Raw genomic sequence first — 23,084 nt, forward strand, 5'->3', positions numbered from 1 at the left:
GGAAGAAGTACAGCCAGAGTATTCTTCATAAGTGAGGATGGCTAGACTTTGTCTCAAGTACTTTGGACATGTTATCAGGAGGGACCAGTCCCTGGAGAAGGACATCATACTTGGTAAAGTACAGGGTTTGTGGAAAAGAGGAAGAGCCTCCATGAGATGGATTGACACAGTGGCTACAATAGTGGGCTCAGACATAGCAATGATTGTGAGGATGGCACAGGATTGGGCAATAATAGGGTTGCTATAAGTTGGATCTTACTCTGTGACACCTGACAACAACAATTTTACTTGTATGTGATATTAATGATATAGTTTGACAGTTTCCACATTCCACTGGATCCCCTTTCTTTGGAGTGGATATGTATATGGATCTCTTCCAGTCAGTTGTCCAGGTAGCTGTCTTCTAAATTCCTTGGCATGGACGAGTGAGCGCTTCCAGCATTGCATCTGTTTGTCGAAGCATCTCAATTTCTTGAGCCTTGTTGTCTTCAGTGCAGCTTGGACTTCTTCCTTCAGTACCATTGGTTCTTGATCATATGCTGCCTCCTGAAATGGTTGAATGTTGACCAGTTCTTTTTTGGTACAGTGACTCTGTGTATTCCTTCCGTCTTTTGACACTTCCTGCATCATTCAATTTTTGCCCATAGAATCCTTTACTATTGCAACTCGAGGCTTCAGTTTTTTCTTCAGTTCTTTCAACTTGAGAAATGCCAAGTGTGTTCTTCCCTTTTTCTTTTCTAACTCTAGGTCTTTGCACATTTTATTATAATACTTTGTCTTCTCGAGTTGACCTCTAACATCATCTGTTTAGCTCTTTTACTTCATCATTTCTTCCTTTCACTTTAGACACTCTATGTTCAAGAGTAAGTTTCAGCATTCAAGAGTAAGTTTCACCATCTCTTCTGACATCTATTTTGGTCTTTTTTTTTTTAAAATGAACTTTTGCTTTCTTCATGTATGATATCCATGATGTCATCCCATGACTCATCTCATCTTCAGTCATTAGCTTGTAGTACATTAAATCTATTCTTGAGATGGCCACTAAATTCAGGTGGGATATACTCAAGGTCATACTTTGGCTCTAGTGGACTTGTTTTAATTTTCTTCATCTTCAACTTGAACTTGCATATGAGTAATTGATGGTCTGTTCCACAGTTGGCCCCTGGCCCTGTTCAGACTGATTATATTGAGGTTTCCCATTCTCTCTTTTCACAGATGTAGTTGATTTGATTCCTGTGTATTCCATCTGCTGAGGTCACTGTGCATAGTCTATTACTGTTTATTTCACCCTTCCGTTCTATGAGTGTTTGCTTTATATATTTAGGGGCTTCTTTGTTATGTGTGGAGCCCTGACGACACAGTGGTTAAGAGCCTAGGCTACTAACCAAAATGTCAGCAGTTTGAATCTACCAGCTGCTTCTCGGAAATCCTATGGGGCAGTTCCATTCTGTCTTATAGGGTTGCTATGAGTCGGAATCGACACAGCAATGGTTTTTTTTTTTTTTTTTTTTTGGTTTTTGTTAGGTGCTGTCTTAGTTTCCTAGTGCTGCTATAACAAATAGCACAAGTGGGTGACTTTAAAAAGAAGAGAAATTTATTTTCCCTCAGCTTAGGAGGCTAGAAGTCTGAATTCAGGGAACTAGGTCTCAGGGAAGGCTTTCTCTGTCTGCTCTGGAGGAAAATCTTTATCTTCTCTTCCTTTGTTTCCAGGAGATCTTCACATGGCATCTATCTTTCCTCCATTTGTGCGTGCCTCTTGAATGATCTACTTTTTTATTACTCAGAAGGTTTAGAACACACCCTACAGTGATATGGCCTCATTAATGTAACAAAGCCTATTCCCAAATAGGATTACATCCATATCTATAGGGTTTAGAACTCCAACCCATATTTTGGGGGGGGGGGGACACAATTCGATCCAAAACCGGTGTATATGTATTTGTAAATTTTATGTCTTCTTGATGAATTAACCCTTTTATCGTGATATAATGTCCCTCTTTGTCTCTTTTGACATATTTAGATTTAAAGTCTATTTTGTCTGACGTTAAAATCACCACCCCAGCTTTCTTTTCATTATTATTTGCATAGAATATTTCTTTTCCATCCTTTCATTTTCAACCTATTTGCATCCTTGGGCCTAAGGTATGTCTCTTGTAGATAGCATATAGTTGGATCATTTTTTTAATCCATTCTGTCACTCTCTGCCAGCCTTTTGATTGGAGCATTTTGGTCCATTTACATTCACCATAATTACCGATAAGGAAAGACTCACTTCTGTCATTTTGCTATTTGTTTTTTGTGTATCTTATAGTTCTGTTTCTCATTTCCTGTGATACTGCCAACCTTGTGTTTTTGTTGCTTTTTTGGTAGTAAGCCATTTTGATTCCCTTCTTTCCTTTTGTGTGTATTTTTAAGATATTTTCTTGGTGGTCACCATGAATATTGCACTTAATGTCTTGTATTTTTGATACCCTTGACTACATTGATACCATCTTAATTTCAGCAACATAAAAAACTCTATACATATAGCATTTCTCTCCCCCCCTGCTCCATTTTTGTTGTGGTTATCACCAATTACATCTTTATACATCACATATCCTATAGCTTAAATTTATACTTTTTTTTTAATGCATTTCATTATAAAGCATGAAAGACCAATTAGAATTATCAAGCAAATATACCTTAATAAAAACTAGTCCTTAAACTTGTCCATGCAATTACCTGTAATGGAGCTCTTTCTTTCTATGTATGGCCTCAGGCTCATTTCTAGTGTTCTTTCTTTTCCATCTGAAGGACTCCTTGTCAGTGGTTTTTGTAGGGCTCATCTGGTGGATATGAACTTTCTCAGCTTCTGTTTACCTGGGAATGTCTTATTTTCACCCTCATTCTTGAAGGGCAGCTTTGTCAAGCATAGTATTCTTGGTTGAGGGTTTCTTTCAGCACTTTAAATATGTTATTCCACTGCCTTCAGTCCTCCATTTCTAGGAGAAATCATCACTTAATCTTATTGGGGATCGTTTATACATGACTATTCACTTCTCTATCACTGCTATCATGATTCTCTCTTTAGCTTTCGAGAGCCTAATTATAGGGTGTCTCAGTGTGAATCTCTTTGAGTTTATCCTACTTGAAGTTCACCAAGCATCTTGGATTTGTGGGCTCATGTCCTTCTCCAGATTTGGGAAATTTTCAGCCATTATTTCTTTAAATATTCTTTCTGTTCCTTTCTCTCTCTCAACTCTTCCTGGGATTCCCGTAATGTTTATGTTGGTTCACTTGATGTTGTCTCATAGTGTTATGGATTGAATTGTGTCCCCCAAAGATGTGGGCCAACTTGGCTAGCCCATGATTCTTAGTATTCTGTGATTGTCCACCATTTTGCCAACTGATGTGATTTTCCCAAGTGTCATAAATTCTACCTCTATGATGTTAATGAGGTAGAATTAGGGGCAGTTATGTTAATGAGGCAGGACTCAATCTGTAGATTAGGTTGTGTTTTAGTGAATCTCTTTTGAGATATAAAAGAGAGAAGCAAACAGAGAAACATGGGGACCTCATACCACCAAGAAACAAGAGCCAGGAGAATAGCGCTTCCTTTGGATCTGGAGTCCCTGCACTGAGAAGCTCCTTGACCAGGGAAGATCGATGGCAAGGACCTTCCCCCAGAGCCAACAGAGAGAGAGCCTTCCTCTGTAGCTGGCACCCTGAATTTGGACTTCTAGCCTCCTAGACTGTGAGAGAATAAATTTTCTCTTTGTTAAAGCCATCCACTTGTGTTATTTCTGTTATAGCAGCACTAGATAACTAAGGGGCATAGTTCCATTAAACTGTCATTAGCAACCATGTTGCTCTTCAGCCTCCATAATTTTGACTATCTTATCCTTTAGTGCATTAATCCTTTCTTCTGCGTGATAAAGTCTGTTAAAACCTTCCAATGTGTTTTTTTTATTTCAGGTATTTCTGTTTGGTTTCATGTTATGGTGTCTGTCTTTTTCAAAATTTTCATTTCGTTCATGCACTGTTTTCTTGATTTCCTTTAGTTTTGTGTGTGTTTAGTTCTTTCAGTTTGTTTAACATTTGTCTTAGTTATCTAGTGTTGCCATAACAGAAATATCACAAGTGGGTGGTTTTAACAAACACAAATTTATTCTCTTTCAGTTTAGGAGGCTGGAAGTTCTAATTCAGGGCACCGGCTGTAGGGGAAGGCTTTTCTCTCTCTGTCGGCCCTGGGGGATGGTCCTTGTCTCTTCAGCTTCTATTCCTTGGCTCCTTGGTGATCTTCCTGTGGCATAGTTTTTATCTTCCCCCATCTCTGCTTACTCCTCTGTCCTGATCTGCTCTTTTTATGTCTCAAAGGTGACTGGCATAAAATACACCCTATACTGATAAGGCCTCTTTCACATGACAAAACCCACTCCCAAATGTGATTATAACCACAAGCATTGGGATTAGTATTTACAAAATATATTTTGGGGGGACACAATTCAATTTATAACATTATTGTTGTATTATAGTCTTCCATTCTATTAATTTGGGCTTCTATAAATGATTCCCCTCTCTTTGTCTTGTTCATTTGGATGGGCCATTGTTTCCATTTTCTTTGTGTCTCTTGTGACTTTTTTTGTAGAAGGTGGGACAATAGAATCTTACAGAGTGTTAGCTTTCTCACTTTCCCCCAGTATTTGGTGTTTTTGACGGCAGTACTTTCTGCAAGAAACTCTTAGGCAGACAGAGCTTTCAGACCTTGCTTGCCGCTCCCCCTTCCTCAGTATGATAGCTCCCTCTTTCTCTCTGTTTTGACTAGGATTCAAAAAGTCCAGACTGAAGTTTCCATCATCCAATGTCGCCCAAACAGAACAGACAGCATGTGCTAATAAATCTGTCCACTAGGAGCACAGACCAACAGAACAGAAAACAAGCACTAATAAGTATGTCCAGCAGGGGGCACAGTCATCTTTCTTGGTTATTGTCCCTTCTCTGCTCTGCGTGGGCTGCATTTCTGTGACCATGTTTTTCAGTCGATAAGCCTACACTAAAGGAACTGCCTGTAAGGCTGTCCTTGTTTGGGCCTCCCTCCCCTGCTTCATGAGGGCCCATGTATATAGGAGTTGGAGATTGGAGTAGGCTCAGGTGAGGGGAGCCATGGGTGGGTCAGCTGGGCCTACAGCAGGCTTTCTGCTATGCCAGGAGGGGGATGGATGGGCACATCCCAACAAAGCCCCAGCGGGTTCTGTCTTGTTGATTTCAGAGCCAGAGCTGGAGGCCTTCTCCTTTGCACAGGCAGGCAGTGTGTTGGCTGGGGGAGCAGACTCTGCTGCAAGCCTCATTTTGGTGGTCCACAGCAGTTCTCAACTCTCAGAGAGCGAGGGGTAGGCACACCCTGAATAGACTCCATGGAGATATGTCTTAATGATTTTAGAACCAGAGCTGGGTGCCTTTCCCTGTTTCACAGGCAAGCAGTATGTTGGCTGGGGCAGCAGGATCTGCTGCAAGCACCACTTCTGTAGTCCCCAGCAGCCAACAGTGTGCAACTCTGTGAGGGAGGAGGATGAGGACAACAGGAGAAGTGCTGTTCCTACCACATGAGACTCGTCATCGACTTGTGTCCATCTGCAGTTCCTCGTTGCTGTCTTCCTCCCACTGATTCAGAGTTCCACAGGGCCAAACACAGATTTCTTGCTGTATTTCTTGGTGGACATGTGGGAGGGTCAGAACCTAGACCTGCTCACACCATCATCTTCCCAGAATTCCCAATCATTGACTTTTCAATTGGAGAGTTTTGCATATTATTGATACGGTTGGATATCCAGCTACCAATTTTATTATTTATTTGTCCCCTCTCTTTTTTGTTTCTCCGCTTCCCCTTTCCTGTCTTTTCTTTGGATTATTTGAATATTTTTAGAATTCCATTTTTAATCTTGTCAAAGTCATTTACGATTACAAACTCAGGGTTGCATTTCAGAAAGCTTTCCTACCCTCTTGAGATAACTTTCTTCTTAAGGATTGAGGTCATGAAAACCATTTCTCTGAATGCTTTAAATTCTATCTTTCAAAGATTTAAAGTACACATCTTAACATGTTGAGTCTACTCTATCTTCTGTGTGGGATGCTCTTTCCCACTTCTCTGCTTCTCACCCTTATTCTGCTGATGAACTATTCATTCTTCAAAATTAAGGCAAATTTGTACATGGGAGTTGAGGAGATAATGCAGGAAGTCTCTTAGAAGTGACTAAAACTTTGTTTTGACATCTTTGAAATTATCCCACAGTTTAGCTTCCTTAAAATCACCCATTCTAGACCAGATGCCTAAAGGACATCCATCCACCTCTATGATTCTTGTCTTGAAATACAGGATATAGTTTCCAAGGAATTATCTGGGAAATCTGAAGATGAAGATGTAGAAAATGAAAGGAAAAGAATCCTGGAGCTGCCTTATGAGTACCTGAATACCACAGTACTTATTAAGGAACTCACAAAGGTAACATTCAGTGGCCAATATTATGTTGGCTTTGTCCTTAGTTAAGAGCATGTCATTAAGGGATCAGTATGGTTCTTTGGGATCCATCTGTATTCTCCCAATATAATAGAAGAGCTCTTGTGAAATTGTCCTATGTAGTGGTCGATAGGGGTCTGATTGTATTTGACCTATAGGTAGTCTTCACTACATTGTGTTTTCTGGATTTTGTAGATATATTTTAATTGTCCAGCCGTTCTGGCTGTGAAAAATATCTCCTTCACAATACAAAAAGGGGAGTGTTTTGGATTGCTTGGATTCAATGGAGCAGGAAAAACCAGTACCTTCCAAATGTTGACCGGAGAAATAACTGCTACTTCTGGGGATATGTTCATTGAAGGCTTTAGCATCACCAATAATATCCTAAAGGTAAGACACTATACTGTCTAAGATGCAAGAAGCATGATGACTTTGGGGTATAGGTAAAAGGCTGGTGGCTAGAGATCATAGATTGGAACCATGGTAGGCATTAATATTGATACTGTTGACTCAATCAGTGGATTATGAATTGAGAAATAAATTTTTGAGAAGATATGGTGAGGTAATAAAAGTATCCTTGCCCTGAGAATCTAAGATCAGAGTGTCTTTTGTGTTTTTTGAAATTATTGGAGTGAGAGTCAAGTTCTCTCAATAGTGCCGGTAACTTATGCCAGACAAGGTGCTATAAGGGTGTGAAGAAGTCAAGACTTGGCAGTAGGAGAAGGTGACCTGCAATTTATTTGTAACCGAGTCCATGGCCCTTCTTACTGAGACCTCAGGAGGAGGATGGCCCTTCACAGAGTGGTTCCAAATCCCTGCATCAGCCAGTCATTGGCTGCACTTGTCACCTGGGAGGGGGTGTGTAACCTTGGGAAGAAGTTAAATAAGGAGATAATTTCAAAAAGAAGGAGATGGCCAAAAGTGTCAAATGCCCAGAAATTTCAGGCAAGGTAAAGCCTAAACAGTGTCTATTGGATTTACTCACTATTACTTCACGAATGAGACTGGCAAGATCATTTGCACCAGGATCAGGTGAGTGGTGGTAATGGGAGCCTGAATGGTGCTATTCATTGTTGCTGTTGTACGTACCATCGAGTTGATTCCAACTCATAACGACCCTATAGGATAGAGTAGAACTGCCCCATAGGGTTTCTGAGAAGCAGCTGGTAGAGTCAAACTGCTGACCTTTTGGTTAGCAGCTCAGCTCTTAACCATTGCGCCACCAGGGCTGTTAGTGTAGACACAGTTATTATGGAATCAGGGCTGGGGGCAGGGGGTTTATGCTATAGTATAAACAGTAGCCTAGTAATCAGATGTGAAGCTAAGGGTGTGAATTATGCTTTGAAGAAAGTAAGCTGTAAAGGAGAGGGAAGAATTAGAATTCACTGAGAGTTTTGAGAAGACAGATGAAGATGTTTTATAAGTTGATCAATACAGTACATCAGTAAAAGTGAAAAGAATGAGCAGAAAGGGATAAGCTGAAGATATAGAGGAAGAAGGGATACATGATGAAAGGAAGTGAATGGGGAAGAAGAGTAAATGGGGTCTCCCCTAAATATCATTACCCATACCACTTATCACATTCCCTTGGGGGTATAGGGTTGATAAAAAACTGTCCTCTGACTGAGAGGAGTGGAGAAAGGGGTCAGGCGGGTGGTGGTAATAGAAGCCTGAATGGTGCAATTTGTTCCTCCTTAGTTCATGGATTCAGTAATATAGGACTGAGGGGTGGCATGCATGCAGTAGTCTAGTAATTGGTGTTCCCATGATGTGTATGTTGGTTCACTTCATGTTGTTTCATAATTCTCTTAAAATGTGCTCCGAATTTTTGAGGCTTCTTCCTTGTTGTTCCTCAGCCTCCCAAATTTCAACTACTTTATCATCTATTTTGCTGTTTCTTTTTTCCACATAACCAAATCTGCTGTTGAATCCTTCCATTGTGTTTTTTTCAAGTTTTTGTCTTTTTCAGTTCCAGTATTTCTGTTTGGTTTCTTTTTAGAGTGTCTTTTTGTAATTCCTCATTTTGTCCATGCATTGTTTTCCTGATTTCTTTGTGTTTTCCTTTAGTTCTTTGAACATGTTTAATATTGTATTATATTCTTTCATTCTTTTCATTATTTGGGCTTCTATAAATGTGATTCCACTCCCTTTGTCTTGTTTATTTGGATGGGGCATCATTTCCATTTTCTCTGTGTGTGTTGTGATTTTTTGTTGTTGTTGTTGCAGTTAGGACATTAGAAATTTACAGATGTTAACTTTCTCAGTGCTGTTTTTAGCAGTAGTACTTTGTGTTATAAACTCTTAAGTAGGCAGAACCTTCAGATCTTGCTTACCATTTCCTCTCGCTCTCTGGGATAGCTACCTCTCCCTCTGTTTTAAATAGGATTTGGAAATTTCAGGTTGAGGTTTCCAATTTTCAGTGTGTCCCAAACACAACAAACAATACACATTAATCACTCTGTTGACTAGAGGGCACAGCCAAACACCAGGGATAATGCACACTAATCATCTGTTCACCAGGGGGCACAGTCTTCTTTCTTTGGTTATTGCTCCCTCCCCTGCTGTTTTCATGACAGTGTTTTCTTTCAGTCTGGAAGCCCACATCAAATGAACCCCCTGAAGGGCTGGGTTTTGCCCTCAGTTCTTGCCTGTGGCTTCCTCCCTTGCTCTGTTTGGGCTCACTTATATTTGAGCTCTCAATTAGGGGAAGCACAGGCTGATTTTCCTCTGTGTCAGGAGGGGAGGTGTAGGCACTCACAAAAATGGACCCCCAGGGAGATCTGTCTGGTTGATTTCAGAGCCAATGCCTGTCTTACTGATTTTGGTACCTGAGTTCAGAGCCTTTCCTTTCACAGGCTGGCAATGTGTGGGCTAGGGGAATGGGCTGCACTTACCTTGCCTGCTTTCATAGCTCACAGCAGCCCAGGTAACAGACAGACCTTGGTACTCTCCAGAGGAGAAGGGACAGGCAAACCCAAACAGAACCCCAGGGATATCTCTCTTGTTGATTTCAGAGCTTTAGCTAGGGTGCTTTCCCTGGGTATAGGCACGCAGTGTGTTGGCTGTGAGAACAGGTTTCACTGCAGGGGGTCTTTTGTAGCTGTAGCAGTTTGCAGCAGCTGACAGTCTGCAGTATCAGGCAGTGGAGGGGCAGGCACACTCCTAACAGATCCCCAGAGAGGTCTGCCTTGTTGATTCCAGAAGTGAGGCTTGGGGCCTTTCCCTTTGCATAGGCAGGGAGTTATCTTGGCTGGGAGAGCAGACTCTGCTGGGGCTCTTTCCATAGTTGCCAGCAGCCTGCATGATCTGGGGTGGGATGGCAGGATGGTGGGATAAACAGTGTTCCTACCATGTGCAGTTCATCATTGACACATTTATTGACTTATTGACTAATGTCCATCTGGACTTCCCTGCTCCTGTCCTCTGCTCACCAATTCAGAGTCCCTCAGGGCCAAACACAGTTTTCTTGTATTTCTTGGTGTACATGTGAGGGAGAGTCAGAAGCTAGGCCTATTTATGGAAACGTCCTCTTCTTATGCTTTTTACTCCTTGCTTTATTGCACTGGTTAGAACCCCTACTCAGCACTGAGTAGAAATAGCAATTGCAGACATCTCTTTTCTCAGTCTCAGGGGAAACTTTTTCTTATTCAGACTTTATTTTCCTAGAAAGGTCTTTCTTCCACCCTCACTTCTGAAAGATATTTTCATTGTGTTTAGAGTTCAAGGATTACAGTTATTTTCTTTTAGCATATTGAAGATATTGTTTCACTATCATCTAGCTTTCATCACTGCTCTTGAGAAGTCAGCGATCAGTCTGACACTCATGTATAATCTTTCTTTTCTCTGTGGGTTCTTTTAAAACTTTCTCTTTGTTATTTCATAAGCTTGGAATTTGCTGATATTCTTGAATTTAACAGTTGGTATCTTTAATTTGGACCAATAAACACCATCAAGGTAAATGGTGAAGATGGTGAAGAAATGATTTAATTCTATGGAAGCAGCAGTCAAGAAATCAAACAACGTATTGCATTTGGCAAATCTGTAAAAGACCTCCTTAAAGTATTAAAAAGCAAAGATGTTACTTTGATGACTAAGTGTACCTGACCCAAGCCATGTATTTTCAATCGCCTCATATGCATGCAATAGCTGGAAAATGAAAAAGAAGACAGGGGAAGAATTGACAAATTTGAATTGTGGTATTGACAAGGAATATTCTATAGTGGATTTCCAGAAGAATGAACAAATCATTCTTGGAAGGAGTACAGCTAGAATGCTTTTAGAAGCAAGTATGCAAGTATGGCAAGGGTTCATCTTGCTTACTCTGGACGTGTCATCAGGGAAGACCAGTCACTAGAAAAGAACATCACATTTGGTAAAGTAGAGGGTCAGTGAAAAAGAGAGGAAAGCTAAATGAGATGCATTAACACAATGGTTGCAACAATGGGTTCAAACATAGCTATAATTGTGAGGATGGCATGAGACCTGGCAATGTTTTGTTATGTTACACGTAAGGTCACTGTGAGTCAGAGCTGACTTGACAGCAACTTCCTTCCTTTCCTATCCTTCCCTTTTTTCTGCCTCCAATTATCCATATGATGTTACATTTCTCTATTTCTCAGTATCACTTTCATAGTTTCCCTCTTTATATTCTTTGTGCTGAATTCTAGGTACTTTCTTTTGACCTATTCCAACTTAAATATTATTTCTTTCATTGTGACCAATCTGTTGTCAAACCCACTGATAAAATTTGTAACATAACATGTTTTTTAAATTTTTAGATGCTATATTTGATTCTTTTCCAAAATGTCTACCCTAGGTGACTGTTCATACTTTGCACTTTCATGAAGATATTTTTAAAGATTTTAAAATTTATTTAAACACAGCATTTTTTTTTTTTTTTATGTTCTGCTAATCTCAATAGTGAAGTAATTACAAGTTTGTTTCTGATGAGTATTGTTTCTGCCAGTGTCATTGATGGTGTCTCGTTTACTTGATTATCTTTGCATGGAGCTCATTTTCCTTAAAAAATTATATGTGTGTAGGATAAAGGGGATTTAAGTTACTTCTTTTAAGAGTCTAAGGACATGAACAGTTAGGGATTACTGCAAATTAAATTACATTCATAACATTTTCTCTCACTACCTAAGCTATTGCACTTGAATGCAAACCTATAGAAAGTTTGGGTTAATTGCCAAAGCAACACTCCATGCAGTTTCACGGGAGTGGGGACAGGGAAAGGCTTTGCTTCTGGTTCTGCATTACTGTGAAACAAGGCCTACATGTACAGAAACATCCAAGGAGTTCCTGATTAATGAGGAAAGCAAATTGAAAGGGCTCTGGGATTTCATTTCTACATTTCTCTTTCCTAGGATCACCAAAATGGGAATGGAAAAAAAAAACCAACTATGATTCCAATTTATTACAATAAGCTTTGTTGGCTGAAATTTTATAGCTATTAGGAGAGAAAAAAATTTTGGCAGGACTCTTAGACATGTGACCTGGAGGAATTCAGGTCTTTTATCTCATCTGTGGATGCTCAGTGGGATAGATGACTTGGGTCCTTACTTAAGGCAGTTCTTCTAATCAGGTGAGATCGAGAATTGGCTATTGTCCTCAATCTGATGCCTTGCTGGAGTACATGACTGGTCGGGAAATAATGATCATGTATGCCAGAATATGGGGAGTCTCTGAGCCCCAGATTCACCTGTATGTGAACAACTGGTTGAACTCACTACACCTGGAGTCCCATGCTGACAAGCTTATCCACACCTACAGGTGAGGCAATATGCTCCTGCTCTTTTTGTTGCTGCTGCCAATATTGAGGTGCCTCCATATGTTCCTGTTTGAAACAAATGCCCACAGTGCTATCTAAGCCCCTCTGTCACAGTTATCTAATTGTGAAGTTGTCTAGTGCCTTGCTAGGTTGCAGATAAGGCAGATCAATATAGTTTCATGTTTCCCCTCTGCAGAGATGAAACTCAAAATCCTAGTTCTCTTTGAACTGTAGCCTTGGAACTTCAAAAGGAAGCATCTTCTTCCTAGTCTCCCTATGGTTATTTGTCTCCCAAGTAAGGAGAACTGTGAGGCTCTTTCTTCTTACGTACCTGGGAAACCTATGGTACCCTAAGAAGAAGTAAATAAATGCCACTGATAACACTGCTGAAATCAGTTACATAAACATAAGTCACTCCTCTACATTACATATGAAAGTGAATTGATATATACACCTTTACCTGGACCTGCTGCTTTATTGAAGTTACATCTAATCAGCATCATGGATGTCCATATTAAGTGTCTTCTGGGACCCTCAGCATTTTAGATGATTGTGTTAATTCTTTCCCATAAATAACTGATTTATATAGTCTCCTCTTTCGCACTTTTTCCCCTTCCTTCAACATGAAGTGGAGGAAACAAACGTAGACTGAGTACTGTTATTGCCTTAATGGGAAGGCCCTCAGTCATCTTCCTGGATGAGCCATCAACTGGCATGGACCCAGTAGTTCGGCGCCTGCTCTGGAATCTAATAACACAGACACGTGAATCTGGCAAAGCCATCATCGTAACCTCCCACAGGTGCGGCTCATTTGGGAGTCTTGGTTGGGGGTTGGCAGGAATGTTGGACAATGAAACTTGTCTGAGTATGTGAGTTCCTCATTAATCCTAATGAATGGAACAGCCAAGAATCCTCACTGAGTTAAATAACTAAGGATGGGAAGAGGGCAGGAAGTTTAGGAAATGTTCCTTTGGAGGATTTGGTCCTCTACTACTTTGCATTTGAAAAGTTCCCACATCCCAGCTATGAACCTAATGATGGGCAAATGCAACTTCCCATTGCAAAGAGTCACAGAATTCTCCCACTGTTTGAACTACAGAATGTCCTATAAAGGGGAACTTGTAGCCTTACATTGTTCTGGTATCTTGTTTTGCCAGTATGGAGGAATGTGAAGTCCTTTGTACCAGGCTGGCCATTATGGTGAAGGGGAAGTTGATGTGCTTGGGCAGCCCTCAGCACCTCAAGAACAAGTTTGGCCAGTTGTACATCCTGAAGGTCAAGGTCAAACCTGATATGAATAAGGATAAATTAGATGATTTAAAAAATTTCATCTCAACAACCTTCCCAGGTAAATGAAGTTGGGCTAATTTTTTTAGAGATACATTAAATCATAATTGTTTTTCTCACAATCCATACATTTTATATCTTCAATAGCTGTTTCCTGTGAGTTATTAATATTTATAGATCTTCCATACTGAATTCCTTTTGGGGTGCTTGTTACTATGAACTTTTTTGGCCTGGTTATGATAAGAACTTTCAGAGAAAACAAAGGATCTCACCAAGTTCTTGCATCAACTAGTAAGGCAGTTGTAGCTTTATGCTGTCCACAGGAATTATAGACCTAAAGTCATATTTTTTTAGCATAATTTTCAATTATTTGTACATATTATCCATGAAAAATTTTCAGGGTGTTTTCCCTTACACTAAAAGCATGTAATTCTGGTCTTTTGCTGTCAGAATCAGGATATGGTTTTGAAATGTAAACTAGAACCACTAAGTTTCTTCCTCTTCTTTCTAGGATAGTCCTGCTTTTGGGTGCTAAATTCAACAAGCACCTCTCTGCCTACATGGTACAGTACCACAGACAGCAACTATTTCCTTCTGTCCCTTACCTCTCTTTCCTAAACATAAAGCAGGGGCATGGCAACATTTTCTATAATTCTGGTTTGTCATTTTAATTTCCATTTTGCTACACTGAGCAAAATATCACAGAAATTTCTCATGTGTCAGGCTGAGAAGCTGGAACTTTATCTTCTAGACAGTGGAAAATAGCATGATTGATTACACAGTAGGAATGGACAGCAGAAAATAGAAAAATGGGTGGAAGAGCAGATGTGAGGAAGAACTAATGATTATGATGTGTCCACGACACAGGCAGATGGCTATGTCCATTAAGAAGTTGAATTTTTGCTTATCCAGTCATTTGGCAAATATTTTCAGTACTTATTGTATCAGAGTTCTATTTGATGTTGTTCCTAAATCACTATAAAGAGAAGCCGTGACCAAAACAAAATCTCCTTTACTGTAAGCTGTCCTAGAAACTTGCTGTACTTGAAGAATGGACTCTAAACACTGACCAGAGCCCTATCCTCAGGGATGTGGACACAACTGCTTTAAAAGGAATGTGGGTTTGATATAACGTTCCTAACTATAGGGGATAGTTGCCCAGTCCTTCCTCATATTATTCTTGAACAAATACCTGTTCAAATAGGACACAATTTGAAAAAAATTCACATGGGGCCTATAAATATTAACTTTTGAAAAGATAAAATAAATATTACAAAGGATAGATGGCATATACATTTCAAAAGAGAACTTAACTACAGGAATCTGAGAATATTTAGGGGAAATAATTCTACACCATTTCAAAGAAATTTAAGTGACCATATTTTTTTAGAATAAATACACAAATAGGATGACTTTATTTCTACAGTATGGAAGATTACATATTCTGAAAAACACTCCTGGTAAAATAAAACTAGAATGTAGTAAAAATAAAAATATTTTAATATAGCATCTGGCTATATAACTTTATTAGCTTTACAGCTGTGGTGCTCCTTTCTCAGAAACAAACACGAGAAAATTATTTAACAACCAATAAAGAAAAAAGGGAAAAAAGGATAAACAATATAAGAAAATGGAAAGAGCAAGCTAAGAGACGAGAGCAAGCAAAAGAAAATCCAAATCCTGGATTTTAACAGTGGGTTATCTAATATAATGGCAAAAGCACAAACAGCAAAAGACAAATAAAAGGCATCTCATAAAAATTAAAAACTTTTGTTCATCAAAAGACTACAAAAAAAAAGTGAAAAGACAAGCTAATGACTAGGACAATATCTTTGAAAACCATATATCCAATAAGAATCTAATAACCAAAAAATATATAAAACTTTGACAGCCTAAGAACAGAGAGACAAAGAATTCAATCATAAAATGGGCAAAGGACTTGAATAGACATTTCACAAGAGGACATTCAAATGGCCACCAAACACATGAAAAGATGCTCAAGATCATTAGCCATCAGAGAGATGCAAATCAAAACCAAATGAGATACTATTTCACTCCCACTAGGATGGCTAAGATTAAAAAAAAAAAAAAAAAACAGAAAATAACAAATGTTGGTGAGGATGTAGGGAAATTTGAACCCTAATCCATTGCTGGGTTCAAATTTCCTAATCCATTGCTGGGTGCAAAATGGTACAGCTGTTGTGAAAAACACTGTGGTAGGTCCTCAAAATACCAAAAATAGAACTGTCATATGACCTAGCAATTCTAGATATATACCCAAAAGACGTGAAAGCAGACTCAAACAGAGACTGGTACACCAATGTTCATTGCAGCACTCTTCACACTAGCCAAAAAAGTAGAAACAACCTAAATGCCCATCAGGAGGTGAATGGATAAACAAAATGTGGTACATATATACAATGGAATACTACTCGGCCAGTAGAATTCTTGATATGTGCTACAATATAGATGTAACTTGAAGATAAAAAAAAAACACTGAGTGAAATAAGTCAGTCACAGAAGGACAAATATTGTATGGCTTCACTTATATAAGAAGAAAAGAAAAGGCAAATGTACAGGGGCCAAAGTTTATTAGTGGTTACCAGCGGCAGGAGGGAAGGGGAAAGGGGGTTCATTGAGTAAGGGAAGCACTGAACAGTCAATTATTGTAACTGCTGTCAATAAGTTGTACCCGTGTAAAAATTTGAACTGGCAAAAGTTGTATGGTAGATACTTTTACAACAAAGACAAAAAAAAAAAAAAAAGCTGCTGAGTGACGCAGTAAGCCTCCATCTTTGAGCTGGACACCACTGTTTCCAATTCTGCCAGTCAAGAGATTTGGTTTCTATGCAATGTGCACACTGCCCTTCTCTTTTCTAAGACAGGGATTAAGTTTCTAGCAGGGCCTTGACCCATAATTTTTCCCATTCCTGTTATTGCTCCAGTTCATCCACATTTTAAAAATTTGTATCTGTTCAAGTGTTGCTTCACTGGCCATGAATGAACTGGACAGATCCGTTTTGAAACCCTGTTATGACTAAAAAACTCATGGGATTTGATTCCTTGGTTTGGAGGCTTAGAGTGATGGTTTCATGGGACATCCTAGTTAATTGGCCTAATAACTTGTTTCGTGCTTCTGTTCTACCTCTTAGTTCACTGCATAGTGCCTGGGGTTTTAAAAGCTTGGAAGCGGTCATCCAAGGTACAATAATTGGTCTCTATTGGCCTGGGGCAATAAAGAAAGAAGGAGAATCAGGAATAGGAGGGGGATGTGGAATGTGTGACTAATTGCCTCAATAAACAACTGCTTCCTTTGCCATGAGACCACAAAAACTGGATGGTGCCATCTACCATTACAGAACATTTTGATCAATGATTCCATAGAAGAATCCTGATCAAAAGGGGGAAAATGCAGAACAGAAATTTAATTTGAATGGCCTCCAGACTTTCTGGAGCCAGAGGGGTTTAGATGAACCCCTGAAAATATTGCCCTGAGATAATCTTTAAGCCTTAAACCAAAAATATCCCCTGAAGTCTTCTTAAAATCAAATAATAGTTTAGCTTAACTAGTAAAAAATGTCTGCCTTGAGCATTATGCCCTTTTCAGAACTATCTAAATGGAACCAAAATGACTATACCAACTCCAAAGATAGGAACCTTAGGGGGCAGTGAGTTTATGTTAATGGAGGAGGAACAACTCAGAAAAGAATGAGAATCATTGCACAACTTGAAGAATGTAATCAGTGACACTGAATTGAACATGTAGAAATGGTCGCATTGGTATGTGTTTTGCAGTATATATTCCCAACAATAACAAAATAAAATTTAAAGAAATAGTAAAAAAAGAAATATTGATAAGCATTCAAGAGAAAGTGAGAGGAAGCAAGGCAATCACAATCCAATACAACTAAGAAAACAGTCTCCCAAGAAAGCAACAGAGTAGAACAAATACTAAAAACTATTATTCAAGAAACTTTCCTGAAATAAAACAGGACAAACCTACATATTGAAAGAGCAGCGAATACACCTGAAAAATCATCAACACCAAGAAATATTCTAATTTAACAGTTATATTTTACCAATTAAGGGAAGGAGTCTTTGGATCCAGATTCCCATTTACAAGGGGGAAAAAAAAAACAGATAGATCTCAGACTTTGTGACAAGAGCATTTTATACTAGGAAAAAATGCAACATATTTAAGAAACTCAATTAAAAAAAAAAGCAAGCCAAGGGTTTTGTATCCAGCCAAAATGACCTTCAAGAATAAAAGTCACAAACAGCTATCAACACATAAGAACTCAGGGAATATTGTCCCCATAAGCTCTTTCTAAAGATTATACAAAAAAAAAAAATCAAATCAACTAAGAAATGTTTAGAGAAGCTTCTGTGTAAGAACCTTTGGTGAGCATTGAATATATTTAACCCTAAAACTTAGCCTAAATGAAGGGGATCCGGATCATAGACTATTACATAATTGGTACACGTTTTAGAAACATATATAAAATATAATTTTCAAAAATGGAGAAGACAGATTATAAAGTAGAATATGCTTACTGAATGCCATTATTAACATGGAATAAAAGTATTTTACTATAATTTAGATGCAGGGAAAGGAAGGTAAAAGATGACTAGCACATTCAATGTCATGCTTAATAGGAAACCAAAAGACATTATCTTAAAAAGAAAGCACACTGTATATGAAAATCAACTTAAAGTGGATCAATGACCTAAATATGAGATCTAAAACCATAAAAATCTTAGAAGAAAACATAGAAGTAAATCTTCAGAAACTTGTTTTTGGCAATGGGTTAATAACACGAAAAGCATGAGTAACAAAAGAAAAAAAATAGATACACTGGACTTCATAAAAATTAATAACTTTTGTGCATCAAAGGACTTTATCAACAAAATGAAGAGAAAACCTACAGAATGGGAGAAAATATTTAGAACCATGTATCTGATCAGGGTTAATATCCAGAATATATAAAGAACTCCCACAGTCAACAACAAGACAGACAACCCAGTTTAAAAATGGGCAAAGGATTTGAATAGACATTTCTAGAAAAAAGCTCTACAAGTGGCCAATAAACACATGAAATGATGCTTAACGTTGGTCATTCCAAACCAAAAAACTCGTTGCCATCAAGTCGATTCTGACTCATAGCAACCCTGTAGGACAAACTAGAGCTGCCCCATAGAATTTCCAAGGAGCGCTTGGTGAATTTGAACTGCCAGCGTTTTTGGTTAGCTGCTGTAGCACTTAACCGCTACGCCACCAAGGTTTCCATTAGTCATTAGGTAAGTGCAAATGGAAAACACGGTAAGATGCTACTTTACCCCTACTAAACCAGCTGCTGTCGAGTAGACTATAACTCATGGCAGCCCCAGAGTAGAACTGTGCTCCACGGAGTTTTCAGGGACTGATTTTTTCAGTAGATCACCAAGCATTTCTTCAGTGGTGCCTCTGGGTGGACTTGAACCTTTAATCTTTCAGTTAGCAATATGTCTATCTATATACGTATACACATATTTTATAAATTTATATTTGTCTTTATATATATTTATATAACTTATATATAATTATAAAGCAATATGGAAGAACTACTGCCAAATATATCAGTACTTTAAATGAATGCAAATAGGCTTAATTCCCCTTTAAATAAAGAAAAAAATTTCAGACTGGTTAACAAACAAAATCTAACTCTTTGCTATCTATGTGAGAGATACTACTAAAATTAATTGAATATGAGAGGTTAAAAATAAAAGAATGGGCATCGTGCTCTCATGCTAACCCGCACTTGGCCTGTAGTCATGCGTTAAAAAATTTTAGCTAAATCTTCTCACCAGCTTGTATGGCATCTGCCAGTGTCTGCCTTGTGCCAGCAGATGCTCTGGTCCTGTTTCTCCCTGCAGGTACCTGTCTGTCCCCAGATTTTGGGTTGGTTGTTTCCCCTGTGGTTGCCCCATGGGAGAACTGATGGGTTCAAGAAAAGTCATTAATTCCGTTTGTTCAGCCTTATTTTGTTATAAAGGGTGGAAGGGACACTCTTTCCAGTTCTCTGTATCTCCAAGGTGAAACCGAAATCGGTATAAACAATTTTAAAAAGAGAAATGGCCCAACAGTTCCACCTGTGATTGAGGAGATAGGTGAAATAGTATTTAAATCAGCAATATTCAGCAATAATACTGATAGACCCATACATCTATCAGTAGTTGAGTGGAAAATAAATGATAGAATATTCATACACCAGAGTACTCTCCAGATAGGACAATGAATGAATAATAGCTGTATGCAACAACATGAATGAATCTTATTATCATAATATTGACTAACAGAACAAGAAAGAACGTACACTAGATGATTCTATTATCAATTCATTCTGTACCTTTTGTCAAGTTCAAAAGTAGGAAAAACCAAGCTATAATTTTTAGAGCTACAAATTTTAAGTAAAAAGACAATAAAAAAAAAAGGAGATGCTCACGACAACAGTGAAAGTATTGGTTACTTTTTCTGGGAAACAGACACTGGGAAGTGTAACATGGGCATGTCTGGGGTACCATTACTTGACCCACACTGGGTGGTTTCATGAGTGTTTACTTTGAAGAATTCATTAAATATGTTTGAGATATTTCATAATAGAATAGCTGTTACGTGATCATGGACACAAGACATATATTAAGATTACTATGAAAAATCACACACCATTTCAAACACTTTTTTTTCTTTTAAACATTTTAATCTTAGTTAATTCAATTTACAATAATCTGCAAATATGCAATTATATATATATATATATATATATATCTGTGTGTGTGTGTGTTCTAAATTAGGAATGGATACCACGCTCTTTGCTCTTATTCCTTCAGTAGATTCTTAACTCACGTATAAAAGAAACAAGAACATGCAGCCTGACTTGGCTGCTTTATAGTTCTGATTTCATCTTTCACATGGCATGGAGATTGCATAATCATGAGAATAGGGAGGAGGCCTTCTCCTCATCTCCTTCCCACCAAACATACTATATGTGCATGCGTACACATGGAACCAGGGGGAAAATGCTCCGAATCCATATTCTCAGCACTATGTTTAGGAATAACATCTTGTAGTAACACTAGAGTTTTAGAAGGCTCAGGTTTTTTACATTGGGCATGTGAGGTGACACTTTTCCTGTGCCTAAAAGTGAGTAGCCTCAACAATTGGTGTAAACACCAAATAATATTATTTCAGCAGGAATAAATCTGCTGAAAGAATTAACCATGACACCATGCACGCCTATCAGCGAGTGTGGGCTTTTGGATTTTGTATCCTTTTATATTAACTGCATCAATTCACCCTTCTATTGCATATACTTAAATTGATGTAGCAGTGACTCAGCAATTTCAAATGGAATATGTAAGATATTCACCTGTCATATCTTTCCATTCTTAGGAAGTGTCATTAATCAGGAGACTCAAAGGGTTATTAACTACTACATCCCCAGCAAGGACAATAGCTGGGCAAAGGTGACTATAGAAACCATGCCCTTCTAACATTACATGTTAAGAGAGCACTAATGATGGCAAGTATTTGATATTCAAGCATGTAGAAGCAGAGCCTGGCATTGTGGGAGGAGCAGAGGCTTTAGGGTACTTTTCAGAGGCCTTGGATAAGTTTAATTGCTTGAACTTTCTGGCCATAAATTCCATTATTATTCGATGCCCATCAATACAATGGGGACAGAGAGCTGCCTTCTCTCTGTTTCTCGATTTTCTATTCCTTGTACTTTCTCACCTTCCCCTTCTCTGCCTTTTGTCCTCTAATAAAAATTTGGCAGGAGTTGGGGGAATGTGATGAGGGGAGGTTCATCTGGGTTGGGGATCATGAGGGGTTTGCAGTGGTAACTGCGTTTGTTGCTGTTCTTAAAGGTGTTTGGAATTTTGGAGGAAGCAAAAGAGCAATTTGACTTAGAAGACTATTCCATCAGTCAGGTAACACTGGAACAAGTCTTCCTGACCTTTGCTCACCCAGATAAAAAAGATGATTTTGAGAAATAGATACCACGAGATTCAGTTAAAACCAGTGTCTTTCTTGGACTGCTGTCTACTATATCTGGATACATAGAGGGACATTCCTGTGTATGTATATCTTGGTGTAAATACATGTATGTAATAAAGAGTCCACTAAAGGAGAGTGTTTGTCTCCTTATTTGTAGATTGAGGTGAGTGGCCTTTGTATTCACCCTGTGCAAATCTAAGGACATTTGGTGAAATTCCTGTTTTCTGTCTAAGAAATAAGGAAGAACAGCATTTATCAGTGTGGGGACAATTCTTTGGCATTCTGAATGTTTGAACAGAAACATCTAGAAATGATGCTGCTGTCAGATGGGACAGCCCAAACAGCAAGGACTTTGTTTTAGCAGCTGAGTTATAGAAAAGAGGAGCATAAGATCTAGAGCAAATCATCTTTATTATGGACACACACACACACACACACACACACAACAATTTTACACTGAAAAGAGTGTAATTATAATCAAGTTTTGAGTGATGAGTGAGTTACAGTTTCCAAAACCCAAACCCAGATTTTACATTTATAAGAGAGTCTTTGCACCAAGAATATTCAGAGTCTAGGAACAGAAAGCAAAAAAGGAATTTCTTTTTAAAATAGTGTTTTTTCCTTTCCTCTTTTGCCTCATCTCTAATTTAGAAGGGGCCAAGGAGAAGTTAAGGAGAGAAGGAGGGAGTTAAAGAGCTTTTCTTCTGATTCTTGTCTGGGCAGATTGAGGTCTACATTCAAAATCCCTATTGCAATAGAGTAGATTCTGACTCATAGCGACCCTAAAGGACAGAGTAGAACTGCCCCATATGGTTTCCAAGGCTGTAATCACTAGGGAAGCAGACATTTTGGTTAGCAGCTGAGTGCTTGCTTAATCACGGTGCCACCAGACCTCCTTGAGTCCCCCATAAGCAACATGAAAAACCTAAGCACATCTCCAGGATTCATGGGCAGATGAGCAGATAAGTAGAGATGATCCTGGAGGAATCACAAGATAGAGGGAGTCCATGAAGCTGCTCTGTTTTGGGGTAATCTGTTCAAGGTTTTTATATCTTCAATTTCATATCATCAGTTATAATAAAGCAGTATCCAGAAGCTATTCACTATTGTTTTTAGCTGCAGTGTAAATTTCCTATGGCTTCCATTCCCAAAATTGCCCTAGATCTCTGGCAAGTGATCTCTGGCAAAAAATTTCCACCAGGTTGGCCATCTTTAAGAAGGGAGAGGGAACTCACTTTATTAAGCCCTTAGTCTACTTCTGAGCCAACATGTCTTAAGGCAATCATTATTTTCCCCCCAGCTCTCCAAGAAGTGCATTTATAAAGGTCTAGTTGACAATGACATTGTGTTCATTATCAAAAAGAACATTTCAAGGTCTATGCCAAAGTACAACACTGTCAGTGATAAGATAATATTCATACGCCTAAAAAGAAGACCAGTTAATAACGATTATTATCCAAATTTACACGCTAACCACTAAGGCCAAAGATGAAAAA

At 38.6% G+C, this 23,084-nt stretch overlaps 1 protein-coding gene across 1 annotated transcript in view; it reads left to right on the forward strand.

The window, feature by feature from the left end:
- The window catches only part of LOC126087504 (phospholipid-transporting ATPase ABCA3-like), a 188,787-nt gene extending 167,200 nt beyond the window's left edge, over positions 1 to 21,587 (forward strand). Inside the window, exons 25-31 of the mRNA XM_049905035.1 lie at positions 6,353 to 6,478; positions 6,689 to 6,883; positions 12,081 to 12,268; positions 12,896 to 13,066; positions 13,424 to 13,614; positions 20,983 to 21,056; positions 21,459 to 21,587. Of these exons, the coding sequence (XP_049760992.1) occupies positions 6,353 to 6,478; positions 6,689 to 6,883; positions 12,081 to 12,268; positions 12,896 to 13,066; positions 13,424 to 13,614; positions 20,983 to 21,056; positions 21,459 to 21,587 (1,074 nt within the window). The remainder of the gene's footprint in view (positions 1 to 6,352; positions 6,479 to 6,688; positions 6,884 to 12,080; positions 12,269 to 12,895; positions 13,067 to 13,423; positions 13,615 to 20,982; positions 21,057 to 21,458) is intronic.
- The last annotated feature ends 1,497 nt before the right edge of the window (positions 21,588 to 23,084 follow it).

This window comes from Elephas maximus, chromosome 12, assembly GCF_024166365.1.
Source record: "Elephas maximus indicus isolate mEleMax1 chromosome 12, mEleMax1 primary haplotype, whole genome shotgun sequence".
Taxonomy (NCBI): domain Eukaryota; kingdom Metazoa; phylum Chordata; class Mammalia; order Proboscidea; family Elephantidae; genus Elephas; species Elephas maximus.